This window comes from Thalia democratica, chromosome 7 (genome assembly GCF_965202585.1).
Source record: "Thalia democratica chromosome 7, ktThaDemo2.hap1.1, whole genome shotgun sequence".
Lineage (NCBI taxonomy): Eukaryota > Metazoa > Chordata > Thaliacea > Salpida > Salpidae > Thalia > Thalia democratica.
In genome coordinates this window covers 66,090,184-66,104,485 of record NC_139171.1, presented here as the reverse complement: position 1 = coordinate 66,104,485, position 14,302 = coordinate 66,090,184, and the positions used below count along the sequence as shown (strand labels likewise).

The 14,302-nt window shown below is 24.7% G+C and overlaps 2 protein-coding genes across 3 annotated transcripts; one reads left to right on the top strand and one right to left on the bottom strand.

Annotated features, from left to right (window-relative positions):
• Positions 1-5,022: 5,022 nt before the first annotated feature.
• On the bottom strand, positions 5,023-6,775 carry LOC145840534 (uncharacterized). Its single transcript, XM_082947827.1, has 3 exons — positions 6,698-6,775; positions 5,747-5,812; positions 5,023-5,268 (listed from the first exon to the last, which is right to left on the bottom strand). The coding sequence occupies exons 1-3, from the start codon at positions 6,765-6,767 to the stop codon at positions 5,087-5,089; spliced, it is 318 nt and encodes a 105-aa protein (XP_082803953.1). The 5' UTR covers positions 6,768-6,775; the 3' UTR covers positions 5,023-5,086.
• Positions 6,776-9,574: 2,799 nt separating this feature from the next.
• LOC145840828 (uncharacterized) lies at positions 9,575-11,417 on the top strand. 2 transcript variants are annotated; one of them, XM_082948167.1, is made up of 4 exons: positions 9,575-9,648; positions 10,271-10,336; positions 11,148-11,234; positions 11,271-11,417. In XM_082948167.1, exons 1-4 carry the CDS (start codon positions 9,579-9,581, stop codon positions 11,402-11,404), a joined length of 357 nt encoding a protein of 118 aa, XP_082804293.1. In that variant the 5' UTR covers positions 9,575-9,578; the 3' UTR covers positions 11,405-11,417. The 2 variants fall into 2 exon arrangements, with proteins under 2 accessions (XP_082804293.1, XP_082804292.1); XM_082948166.1 differs by having other exon boundaries at positions 11,148-11,417.
• Positions 11,418-14,302: the final 2,885 nt, after the last annotated feature.

Genomic DNA, 14,302 nt, shown 5'->3' with positions numbered 1-14,302 from the left:
TCTAGGGCACAACTTTTACTTTTTTATATAGAAAAAGTTTATTGTAATTGAAAAAGAGCTAAAAAGTTTAGTTTTAAAATTTTAAGCCATACGTGCTCATAATTTGTTTGTACTTAACAATTTAATTAACAAATAAGGAAGCTAATAAAGTTTTAGTATTTCATTTAGATAATTACTTACAAATGTTTAAGTTTATTATTTTTAATTAAGTTAAACACTCATAAAACTTATACTTAATTTATAATAAAACTAATAATGAAGTGGAAAATTAACTTATTGCTAAATAGCGACAAGTGTTTTTAGTTTTAATTAACTCATTTAACAAAAGTTTTAATTAACTTAAAATATAATTAAATAACATAAATTAAGCTTATATGATTTAATTAAGAACTAGTTATGTGTAATTATGTAATTTTTAATCTTTTAATTATTTCCACTTTCAGCCATGTATAAAAAGGGTTACAGAATAAACCAAGTTACAATGCATAGTTATCCGTACAAATAACTTGTAAAGTTATTAGATGCTTGTTTAAATGAGATAATTTATGAAAGTTGTTAGACTTATGCAAATTTATAGTCATAGAAAAATTGTTTTTTTAGAAGGAATAGTTTCAGATCTATTGCCTAGTTTAAATATTTCAAAGTTAGTTAAACACAATTTATTTAGGATTAAAATAAAAAACTTTAAAGTTAAGAACGATTGGTAAAATAAGCATAAAAAACATAATATTATGTTAATCAACTATAAAAAGAAAATATATTTTTAAATAAAGCATAGAAAGTTAAAGTTTTGAAAGAGTATATGCCAAAAAAATAGCTATAGAAGTCGTTTTTAGTGTAAACTTAATTAAGTTAGTAAATTGTTTGTTCAAAAACGTAGTTCTGAAATTTTTTTAGAAAAAACAATTTATTTAAATTTTACCAGTTAAGCAAAACTTGTTTATTAGAATCTTGTTGCTAACTTAATAAAAAACTATAAGAACTAGCATAAAAATGTAATTATGTTTTATCAAAAGTTTTAGTAATACTTTCAGAAAACTAAGTAAGCAAAAATTAAATTTAGTTATTTTTTTATATAAGAATAAGTTGATATGTTAAATAAAAAAAAAGTTTATTTGAAACATAATGACTCAAATAAAAGGTTGTTGTATTTCAAAATCAACCTTTATTGAAGTCATTAAGTTTCAGGTGAATACATTAAAAGTTGAAAACAACGACTTGTATAATTTTACTTGTGGCTTTATATTTCCGTGTTGTAATTTTGGCATGTCTTGATTATTTTGCTTTGTTTTGATGACGTTTCACTTTTGTTTGTAACGTGGCTGAAATTTTGTGACGTGTCTGAAGTTGTGTGGCGTGGCTAAAATTTTGTGACGTTCAGGTTTTGTGTAACCAGATATAAAACACTTGTTTTAATTTTATTTTACTTGTTTTAAGTGTCACCCATTTTTTCTTGAATAAAATTTTTGTAAAACTTTTTAACTTGGAGATTATGTTTTTCATGATGCAATTTTTTTAAATCGGTCTTATAAACACTTTTGCTTGCAAAGTATGCTTTGTTATCAACGAAATATTCAAATAGAAAATAATGACTCCAATAAATGGTTTATAATAATCTAAAAAATAACCATTTGCTGCAGTCATTACTTTTTAGTTAAATATGTTCTACAATAAAGTATGTAGATAAAACAAATTTGCTTAAATTTGTGATAACTCTGCATTTATTCAATGCTGTAAAATTTCAAGTTTTCCATAAAATTGTATTAATCATCTGAAATCTTTAAAACTTATTATTTGTTTTCATGTTTATATATTAATTCGTTTAATTGAAATATAATGAAGCCAATAAAAGGTTGTGATAATTAAACCAACCTTTACTGTTTTCATTTATTTTCAGTTGTATACAAAACTACTTGTAATTGTTTTTGTCATCTAAATTACAAAAGTTTTTGTGAACTTTATAAACTTGTTCATGTAAAATAAAATGACTCCCATTAACGGTTAATTTTTCTATTTAACCTTAATTGGAGTCATTTCAATTTATATGAACACAAAATAAAGTTATGTTTTTCAAAAAATAAACAAATAAATATACTTCAAATAACAAAATTACCAATGATATATTTTATATTAACAAAAGTTTATTGCTGTTAGATAGTACAGAAATGTTCAATAAAGATATAATGAAAAATTATATGGATTTGAATAAATCTAGTCAATCATAAAAGTTTCATTACATTTTGCTATATAAAAACCTTCGATATCATTAATAACTGGTTTTTGTGTAGAAAATTTGGAAAGCTTGTATATTTATAGTTTGTCTTCAGAAATTTACTATATTATTATTTAAATATGTGTGTAGTTACTTTCTTTTAAGCCTTAATAGGTTGAAGAATTAAACAGAAAATGAAAATGTTTTTGGTTTTATAGCACAAAAAAGAACATGCATTTTGATATTTGTATACGTAAATTGGATTAAAGCATGAGTATTTAAATTTAAATAATCACTTAAGAGTTAGAAATATTTAATTTCTTGTACATACTTTTGTATTGGGTGTTTTTTTTTTATAAAAATGGGTTAAAAAATAGATTTTAACTGAAATTAAACGACTACTTTAGAAGGCTGACATTTGTTAAATTATTTAAAGGTGTCATTAGAATTTCGTTTAACAAAATCTACTTAAGCTTTATAATTGTTACAGCTTTATTTAACTAAAGTGTATGATAAGTTATTGAACAAAAGCACAAAGTAAATAACAAAAATTAGAGATAAATTTAATCACATACCGTTTTACAGTACTCTTACAAAATATAAAATTTCTTTGTTAATATTACAGTTTTTTTAAGACAAAAACAACAAAGGATACTTAAGCAACACAAAAAAAGTTTTTTTTTATTAGTTTTTGTGAATTTTTTTATTAAAAATAGAGATACAAAGCTTTTTGTTTATAGTTTATGTATATAAATTAGTTCTTTGTATAAGAGAACATAGTTATTATTGAAAGTTTTTGTTTTAGTTATTGTAGAAAAGTGTACTTTTTACAAGAAAAATGTTTTTTGATGAACTTTTTTACTGATATCTTTTAATTTGAGATTTACTTAAATTGCTGAATCAAGTTTTACTTCAGAGATTTAACAAAAAACTTTTTTAAATAATTACAAATTAGCTTTTAAAAAAATGATTGATAATAAATGATTTAAGATAATAGTAGAACACTAAATCATTTACATTAATCATATTTGTCGGAGTTTAACATCATCAAAAAATTTTTAATACTGTTGGAAGTTTTGTTATGTCTTGGTAAAAACTTCTAAACACTTTACTAAATAAAAATTGTTTTTGACTAATATGATTGTCCTATAAATGGTTCAGAAGTATTAAAAACCATTTATATGCCAATCATGTTAGTAGAAAACAGCAATCTACATTTAGTATATAAAATTATATTAAAAATTATTAGTTTTTTCATGCGTTGTGATAAATGTATCTCTACAAAACAAATTTTGATGGAGTTTGTTTTGACGGACTACATGCAAATAAGAGTTTTGTATTAATCTAGAAAAAAAACTTTACTAGTTTCTAAAAAATATGATTGTTGTCTGATAAGTTTGCTATTTAAAAAACTTATTAGCAACAACCATGCTAATTGGAAACAAAACACTACAAACGATTAATTATGCATTTATTAGACTATTTCGGTGTGCAACTCTGCATAAAATGTTTCTATGTAGTTTTTTTTTTTGTAAGTTATGTGTTTTAATATTAAAGTATAGTGTAACTATTATTCTTTTATGAGAATCTGTCATTTTAACTTTTGTTTTTAGTTATTTTCATCATTTCAATTGAATTGACTTTTAAAAAAATGACTGAGTGTAGTTAATTTTAAATAAAAATAAAATCATTATTATCAGCTATGTTTGTCAAAGTTTAATAACTACTCTCAATATTGTATAAACTTAATAACTAAACAACTGTTTAAAACTTTCTTAACTAATCTAATAGCTTCATTAAAATAAAATTGTTTTTAAACTTTATAACTATTCTTGCAAAAGTCTTGCAATTAAAAAAATATTATTTTTATTACCTTTGAAACTCTAAAACTGTATATCAAATAATAATAGTTAACAGGTAAATATGTTGTTTCAAATAAAACAAAGAAAAGGTTGCGAGATAGAGTTAGCTTTAGATTAATTTTAAACAGTTTAAAAAAAACATGGTTTTTAAAAAATATGATTGTCGTTTAATAAGTTTGAAATTTATAAAACTTATTAGCAACAATCATACTAATTGAAAACAACAAACTGCAATTCATATTTACTTGATACTTATATTTATTTGACTTTATAAACTGAAGTTGAAAATTTATTTTGAACTGTTATCTCTAACACCGTGTTAGTAGTAATTAAACAATAACACTTTGCACAAATATATCTAAGTTATTATTATTGAAAAATTTTAAATACTTAAAGTATATGTTTTTTGGAAAATATTTATAAAAACCATGTTAAATTCTTTGACAAAAGTAATTCTAAGAAAGAAAATATAACATTATTAGTAGTCAGAAAAAGCAGTAACTGTTTACCATAATATACTTTAATTGTATAAGAAAAATGATTTTAAAACATTTCGTTAATACATTAACTTAAAACTTGGATAACATGTGATTGACTAAATTTAATACATCTGTTACTATGTTCGTAATTAATGAGACTTAAAAATTATAACGTATTGATTGTCTAATGACGTTGACACTCGCACTTTTTAAATTATGTAAACGTCACAATCACTCTATGTACAAGCGTCCAGCTAGTTCAGTCGGTAGAACGTTGGACTCAAAATCCAACGGTCCTGGGTGCCCCACGGTGTGTGTGTTTTTGTCAGTACTTAATCTATAATAGCAATTTGAATTGTTTTTTAGGCTGTCTAACTTTACTTTTTATTATTAATTTGATATATAATTGATAAGCTTAAAAAATGATGAAACCAGAAAAAAGTGTTACTAGATTAAATATAAAACGAAGTTTCAGTCATTAATATTTATTGACGACATAATGAACGAAAAAGTTCAATATTGGGCGAAGTTGTTTATCTTTGTTGGAAGATCATTTCGTTGAGTCCACCGCCGCCTCCGCCGCCGACGCGTCTAATTGGGGTGAATGAGACACCCCCACCTGGGTTTGAAACAATTGGGTTTGAAATAACTGGACCTGCTACTGGAGTTGGGGTTTTACCTCCTTTGCAAGGTGCGAAAGTGAAGTGGTGCTCGACTGTAAATTTATATTAGTTTCGTAAAAGGGAATTTTGTTATTTACCACTTTTGTAATTTCTACTAGTCATTATTCTAGAAATAATTTTTATTGTAATTGATATAAAAACGTTTAAGTGTAAAATAGTTTGGATAAATGTTTTTATTATTTAATTTGAAACACTCTAACTTATTACTGAAATTTAATGTTTAGTTCAAAGTAATTTTATTAAATACAAAGTAATTATATCAAAGAGTCTATTTTAGCCATACTGGGCTACACAAGTATTTTAAATAAAACCATTGTAGTAAAAATTATTAACTTCTTAAATTAGTTTTTTGAAAAATAAATACATTTTAGTCAAAGTTAATTAGCTCAACAATAGATTATTATTTTTTAAATAAAATAAACGTTTGTCACTAACACAGACTCTAATAATATATAGCAGTATATAGATTATAAAAAATTATTTTAATACTAGCTATCTACTTTAACAAACCTTTAAAGCTGGAACATTGACTTGATGAGGACTTTGCGTGAACTTTTGGTTTTGAAACGTGGAAAGCTGTAAAATATTAATATTTAAATGAGCTTTGATGCGAAAACCTGTACAATATTGATGTTCCAATAATGTTTTATATGATCGTTAAAGTCAAATATTATATATATATATCTATATATATTCGTTTACTTGCAGTAAATGATGCTCTCAAAATATATTATGTTGTAAGCTTGATCAAAAACAAAAAATCATTTTTTTTTGTACGTTTTAAGTTTAAAGAGTCGACAAAAAGTAAGTTATAACTTAAAAACAACTATTTATGAAAACTGTATTCAAAACATAGCAAATATTCTTAAGTTAATGTAAATGTTAAGTTAAGGTCTATATACATTAGATTTTTGCTTTTATATTTTGATAAAGCTTATTGTTTCTGTCTGAATATTAGACTAAGTTTATTGATTTACTTTATGTTTGATATATAGCTGGAAAGTGATTTATTTTATAAACTTATTACTTATCCTTAACAATTCAAAAAGACTGTTTACCGAATCAAAAAAACTATTTAATAAAAATCAGCTAAAGCTAGAAAGTATTGTATTTGTATGACTTGTCAATCTTTGATATTGAAGCCCTAAATAATTTGAATATATATGCAAAAAGTGTCATTAATACATTTTTTATTGAAAATAAATAGTTTTGGTTTTCAGTGTATACAATAAGAAATAATAAAATGTTGAAGATATCAATTAAAACCGAACATTTACTTACACATATAAACTTATTTTTGTTTTCAGTCGCTCACAAATAATTAATTATCTGCAGAACTAAACAAGAAGCAAAAATAGTCTACATTTAGATAAAAACGGGTAAGTAATACCTAGCTTGAAAAGAAAAGTTTATATATAATCTAAATCTACTAATAAAAAAAATATTAATTTATAAACTCACTCCATCCGCATGGCACAGTGGCACAAAGGGCAGAAGCCAAAATAGTCAGAAATACAAAAACTGTCTTCATCTTATTATTTGATGATTGTTGCTTAGTGACAGGGGTTTATATACCCATGTTGTCATAACAACGCAATAAGTGCCACTTACGTTTGTCGTTTCTACTTGATATTATAAAAATATTAAAAGTTGTTTAATTACCACTTTCCTGTATACCACTTATATTTTTAAAAGTTTGTTTAATACATGACAAATAACTTCAATGAATGTGTTTTAATATACATGTTTAACAAACTACTAAATTATTGTTGCTAATCGAAGTAATTTGTTTTTAACACAACTAAGTAAAGATAATAAATTAATTTAATTTTTTTTTTTGTAGATACTTAGTTTTAATATACTTTAAAACAATACAACATGCATTAATTTTTTGAGTTGTTTTAATTATTATGTAATTGATAACTTAAGTGCATATGGTTCTAATATATGGCAGATTTCTTTAAAATTAAATTAACTTTTTTTCAATAAAATTTAATAGTTTTTATTTAATAAAAGCAAACGTTCAGTACCTAAAAAAAGTTACAATTTTAGTTTAATTTTTCAATCAAATACACCAATATTTTTTCTATAAGGTGTATTCTACTACAGTTCTGCTTAAAAAAACATATTTTTAACTCGTAGAATAAGGACAAATATATTATAGTGTTCTCCAACTTTGTTCAGGAAATAAAGTTTTAAGAGCTTGTCTGTGCATTGAAAACATAATTCTGAACAATCTTGTAAAGCTAAAAAAGTTATTATGCTATAACAGATTTGTTCAATTATTACTAGCAACTATGCTTCGTACTAAGTATACTTTTTTTTAAATTTACCATTCTTGTTTTTATCGTTACTAATAACGTTTTTACTTAAAAATCTAGTTTTGCTTTGATATAAATTAAAAAAATTTTAGTACTTATTTAAAAAATAGTTAAAAGTTCATTTGATTTATATTTAGACTTTTTGCCAGGTTTGGCACTTAGTTCACAAAACTTTTAACAAAGGTAAGACCATAAATTATGTGGTATAAGTAGTTTGAATAAAAATATAAGTAACTAACACTTTTAATTTAAATTGAAATAAGATTAAAAAAATATTTGTAAAGGAATCTTATTTAGTAACTTAGAAATTTGTTTTAATCAATAAACATATGCTGTATTTTACTGTTTTATATTTTAATTTTATTGGTAATTGACTATTATATAAAAAACTAATATTCAAATAATACATATGTATATAGGTTCACTTTTAGAAGAAACTAAGGCTTCGGGTTTCAAACCCTGAGTAAAGATTGTACAAGGATGAGTCTTTAACACTGGTGACAAACCTTCCTTGTGGTGCAATATATTATCTAAAATGTTCGGACCTTGTAGGCGGTTTGTTTTATAGTAATGTCATTTCAACAGATTCTGCAGTATCAGCTGTGTAACTCTGCTGCTGAGTATCTTTTCTCCATGGAGATCCTGCTACATGGCATTTTTATTGGCTTTGCAGAGGGTTTTTCAACACAACACGAAAAATTACTGGTTTTAACCATATTTATATTTAAAAAAATAAACGTCAGGGGTCGCTATTGACTGTAAATATTTGCAATCTACTGAACAACCTGCCTTAAGCTAAAAGCCAACATGGTTACGTTACAATTCCTCATTGGGTGCAAAAATTATGCAACAAACTCGTATTTACACTAGAAACTTCTTTTTATTATTTTCAAGCATTTATGTTGGTGTAGTATCAGTTCCACTCCAAATGTACAGTTAAAACTATATTTAAGTTTATTAAAAATTTAAATTACTTAAGTTCCTTACTTGAAACTATTTAGTTTAAAACTTTTAAAAACACGCGATTTAATTTAGTTTTAAATTTTCTTTCAGAGTGTTAAATACTACGTAGGAGCATATTAGTAGACATATTGTGTTCAATATCAAACTTACTTAAATTTTTGTAATTTGGATTCTTAATAAATGTTGCTGTTTTTTAAACACAACTGAAAAAAACTTTTACTAAAATTGACTTTAAAAGGTTTCTAAAATTACGCAATGAGTTTTTGCAAATTGGCCATTTATATTTAATAAACACAGATAGAATACTAAAGTTTAAGAACATAGCAGTACCCTACTTAAAAAAGATTATAGAGCGTTTATGGTTTTTCAAAACTACACAACTATGAACAAAAATAAGTTGTATCGATTGAGATCAGTTTTTTACGTATAGAGTATCTAACGTAAGCTTTTAGGATTTGATAAAATATTTATGGAAAGATAAAAACAGTCATTCAGTTTTTTTTTGCATCAAAATACAAAGTTGTTTTAAAAATTTGTCACAAAGTATTTTATCGATTTTCAACAATATATATTTTTATAGGCTGGTACTTAAAGTAAAAAAAAACACTTCAAAACTTTATGAAATATTTTTAATTGGAAATTTGCTTATAAAAACAATCGTTTTACAAATTTAAATAAATGTATAGTTTCAGTTGGTCAACTTCTGACCACTTAATAACACTTAACATATAAAATTGAATGCATCTTATAAAAACAAATGAGAGTAATGTTAAACCGGAAGTTTAAAAAAGTTAAATATCTTACAAAAGCTATAAAAGTAGTTTCTTTAAATATAATAATTATTGTAAATAAAAAAATTACTCTAAAAAAAGTGTCTTGAAAGTATAATTAATTTATTTTTTTTATTATAGCAAAAAAATGTTTTTGATATCTTAAAACGATATTCAAATTAACTATAAATACAATATGAAGTAAAAACGACAAATTTAAGTGGTACTTATTGCGTTGTTATGACAAAATAAACCTCTGTCACTAAGCAACAATCATCAAATAATAAGATGAAGACAGTTTTTGTATTTCTGACTATTTTGGCTTCTGCTCTTTGTGCCACTTTACCATGTGGACACAGTTAGTTTTGTTATAAACATTATATAATTTAAAAAAGTTGGTTATACTCTTTTAGCAATAACAATTAATTTGACCATTTTAATTGAATAAAACCATGTGAAATAAGTTTGTTGATTGTTCAAAAAGTACTTAGTTTTTTAGTTTGTATTAAGTATACTATAAAGTCTCAGTAATTCATTAATATCTAACTTGTTTTAAATTTATTCTAGATATATACTTAATTTCAATTTCGATATACTTCAAACAACATTAAAAGAATTTACTAATAGTTCTAATCGAAAACTTTTTAAAACTCAGATAAATACATTAAACTCAGATAACATAGTATACATATACTGTGGTATAATTTTTGACTAAAGTTATTTGTTATTTTTGTTGTTGTTAATAAGTCAAATATAAATCTAAACTTTGATTTTAAGCTACAAAGTATTTAAAAGTTTTTACAATCAAACTTAATAGTTGCTTTAAATAAGATTTTGTGGTAAAACAGATTAATTCTAAAAATTAAAAATATGATTCACTTATTTACCTAAAAAATACTTAATTTGTTTTCATTATAAAATCAATAATATGTACATGTAATATAAGTTTGAAGGTTGTAAATGTTTTATTTTTTTTTAAGGTTTTGTCATCAAACCTGTGATTCACAAGGTTCATGCTAGCTCCTGTGTCAGCATCCACCGCAAAGGTATAAATAAAAACAATAGTATAAAAAAAGTGTACATGTTACAAAAATATTCAAGATAACTAGGTAATAGTTTGTTTATGCAGATCCTAACGAAGCAAGTTCGTTGGAATATGTTATAATAACAATAATTTCACAGTTATTATCTCAACTAACACATGTTTCTCTGTATTAAACAACTAACACACTTCCACATAGCTCTGCTAACATATATTATATCAACTGTTAGTTATTTATCTATTTTAGTTGTTGATTATATTTTAGTAAATACAATTATTCATCTTTTTTATCCTCTATTTTTTTTTAGCAGAGCTTCGTGAACTAAGATTAATTGTTTAACACTGAGAAACATATGTTAGTTCAATAAACAAAAGTACTGTGCAAATTATTGTTATTAGAATATATGTGTTATACATAAAATATCAGTGTTTATATTTATTGAAAAACGTATTTTATTTGTAAAAAAGTACTTGGTCTCAAAATTTTCATTGTCTATGATTGTATTTAAGTACAATTAACAAATAAAAACTTAATAATGTTAAATCGAAGTATGTCATAGTTGGCCTATCAAAAAATAGTTTTAAATATACATGCTTTTTATAAATTAAAACTAATTTTAGTTTATAAGAAAAAAGAATCACTCTAAGTTTTTTCTATGTAAGTCTAAATTTTTTTTGGTATTTAAAATTTTACTGAATAGTATACAGAAAAATAAAAATCAAAAGAAAAAAAAAATTCAAATCCATCTTTTAACAATAAGATTTTCAACATTACTTTAAACAAAACTTGATAACAATATAAAAAAATAATTTAGCCCACTACATTCCATTTTACTTCGGCTGCAAGGGAGGCGACACCCCCACCCCAGTAATCAACCCAATCGTAGGTCCAGTCCTTCCAGGTCCAGTTGTTTCAAACCCACGCCCAGTCCTTCCAGGTCCGGTTGTTTCAAACCCACGTCCAGTCCTTCCAGCCCCAATCCAAGGTGGTGGTAACACATTCACCCCAATCCTCGGAGGCGGAGGTGGTGGTGGACTCAACCAACTTCTTCAAATTCAGCAACAAAGATAAACAATTTCGCCCAATATTGTCGTCAATAAATATTAATGGCTGAAATTCGTTTTATTTTTTTAAATAGTAACTTTTTGCTTATTTCATTATTTTATTTTATACGTAATAACATAACAAAAATGGAGAGAGGGTTCGTATTAAAAAACAAGGCCAGGTATTTAATTAGTTTCCTAGATAGAAAAAAATATTTTTTTAACTTGACAATTTCACAATTCCAAAAAAAAATTAAATGCTGGAAAAAAAACTTCAAAGAAAATATGTTAAGAAAAACGGTTAAAAATTATTACATAATTAAGTTTTTATGAAAAAAGAGTCTTCAAGAATAGATCTTTGTTTAAATTTTAAAATACAGTATTTAGGTTGAGGTATTTGTTGAAACATTTATGCTTAAATTATAAAATAAAAACCTTCCGTAATTACCCTTCTAAGTTCACTTACTTGATTTAAAATTTTAGTCAAAAAAATTATAAAAAGTGTACCTGTAAACATATTTAATAAAAACATGAAGTTGCTTTTAATAAAGTTTAATTTTTACATGATAATTTAATATTTTTTTATAGTAGCTTAAGAAACTATTGCCTATTACAAGTATTATCACTCAATGGTAATATCAATTTTGTTAATTTTCAATAAACTATTTTTGTTCTAGAGTTTTCTATTGACTTAAGCTTTTATTTTTTGAATTATTATTTGCATAAGTTATAAAACTGTATGAATGTTGAGTATAGAGTGCTAAATACATAAAAGCTTAAATATTTAAATATTTTTGTTCAACTTAATATGCCTAATATGAAAAACATTATCAACTCACACAAGAAAAAGATTTTGGAGGCTGCTAATAAAACGAATAGAACGTGCAATTGCAGAAACAAGACGAAATTCCCATTTAATGGTGAGTACATTTTAAAGGTTGTATATAAAGCAACAGTCAGAGACAAGGAACATATTGGTTGTACGGGAGTTTCTTTCGAAACAAGATGGCAACAACACAATTACAGCATCATCAAGAAATTACAAACAACAGTTCTGGCCGAGCTTACTACATCAAGTAAAATCGAGTTCTCCAAAATTAATAGCAAATGCTATTTAAAATTAACTGCTCAGTACCCAGAAAGACAGATAGTTGCTTCATCTGCAATTTAGAAAGAATGGCCATTGCTGAAGCGGACAGAGACAAAGCACTTAATGTAAGAGAAGAAATAACTTCTACATGCCCCCATTTTAGATCAAGTTATTTCTATTTTTTACTTATTGTTGCAATTTTTGTTTATTAGAAAATCCTAAGTTTTATTTATTTATAAGTATCATTTTATTTGACTAGTTTTTGCTTAGTTTTCATTTAACAATTAATTAATTTCCCTTATATTTACTTATTAATTACTAATTAACTACTTTTTTGTTACTTGATTTTACTATATATATTTGTGTGCTTCGTGTTATTTTATTGTTACTTAAAATGCTCTGAAGATCCTTTTAGGAGAAACAGTTTCAGCTAAAGTAACAATCGTTAAATAAAAGTATTTAAATGGTTATCTAAGTTAAAAATGAAAATAAAATTATGACAAAACCAATTAAAATATATACTTTTTGTTTTTTATATTAAACAAATAAAAGGAAAACAGCCGTTCAAGTTCTAAACTTCAACAATTATCTCTCGCGCAATTAATATGACATCATATGCAGCTTTGATGTATATAACCCAAATTATTTGATATTAAGCATGTGGGGGTGTAGTTCAGATGGCAGAGCGCGCGCGCTTAGCATGCGCGAGGCACCGGGATCGATGCCCGGCACCTCCACAATTATTTTATAACCCATGCTGAAATTTAGATCATCTATTTGTACAGGTCTGTTACAGGGGACGTGTCTTAACTGGTTTCCTACTTCCTGTGCGACTCCTAAACATAAGAATAATTGGAAAAACAAAACCATTTAATATGATGTTATTTTATAATATTTACTAAAAGTTTCAAATCTAAATGATAATTTTTGTAATCAAGTAAAGTCTAGTTAATATTTTCGATGAACTACGTCAAAAATAACGTATTTTTACCAGTTTAAAAAAAAATGAAGTGCAAGTTATATAAAAAATTTATAACTGTGAAAGTTGCACAACTTGAAAATGGAAACTTTATATTCAAAATTAGCTGATTAAAAGTGTTTTAAAAAACTGTTTTTGAATGATTTGACAACTTGAAGGGTTTCATATTTAACTGCAAAAATTTTGACCAAATCACATATTGTTTTATGTTTACAACTTTGGAAAAACTGTAGTTTTACAATTTACTGTTTTCATCAAGTTGTAAAATAATTGTTCCTGTCTGCTACTAGTTTCTTTTTAAAAGTATAATTTGTTTTTTTTAAAGTTGTTTTTTTTTGCTAAATTGTTTTAATTTGAACTGTTTTACTAAAAGACTTATTTACATATCATCGAATGTGTTATTCTATTATTAAGACAAGTTAACTACTAATTTCGATTAGTACTTCGTTTTTAGTTTTTTATGTATAAAATATTTCGTTATTTATGTTAGCTCCACAATGCTAGGAAAAATTTTTCACGTCTTAAAGGACTTAAATATATTTTAGTTATATTTTACTAAAAATAAAAAACTTCATTATTTATTAAGATTTTGAACTCTGTTTTACTGATATTTTCAAAATGTTTAAAGTTTAAAAATTATATGTGTCAGATAAGTTTTAGATAGTTATGGAGTAGACAGTTATGTAATTATCTTAAGTATTTTATCAAAAGCTAATACACCAAATACTAAATTATTGAACAAAAGAGTTGTGCAACCCAACTAAAAAAAGTCTAGACACGCCCCTGTAAAATAAAAGCTCATTTCTTTAAAAAATTTTGTAATATATTTTTTCTTTTGTTTAAGTATCGCATCATAC

What these genes read in the sequence shown, in the direction of transcription:
- LOC145840534 (XM_082947827.1), bottom strand. Translation starts at nt 6,767, where the DNA reads ATGAAGACAGTTTTTGTATTTCTGACTATTTTGGCTTCTGCCCTTTGT. An exon ending in CACTGTGCCATGCGGATGGA is followed by an intron (nt 5,813 to 6,697) that starts GTGAGTTTATAA and finishes AATATTTTACAG; the next exon opens with CTTTCCACGTTTCAAAACCA. An exon ending in TCAATGTTCCAGCTTTAAAG is followed by an intron (nt 5,269 to 5,746) that starts GTTTGTTAAAGT and finishes ATAAATTTACAG; the next exon opens with TCGAGCACCACTTCACTTTC.
- LOC145840828 (XM_082948166.1), top strand. Translation starts at nt 9,579, where the DNA reads ATGAAGACAGTTTTTGTATTTCTGACTATTTTGGCTTCTGCTCTTTGT. An exon ending in CACTTTACCATGTGGACACA is followed by an intron (nt 9,649 to 10,270) that starts GTTAGTTTTGTT and finishes TTTTTTTTTAAG; the next exon opens with GTTTTGTCATCAAACCTGTG. An exon ending in TGTCAGCATCCACCGCAAAG is followed by an intron (nt 10,337 to 11,147) that starts GTATAAATAAAA and finishes AAAATAATTTAG; the next exon opens with CCCACTACATTCCATTTTAC.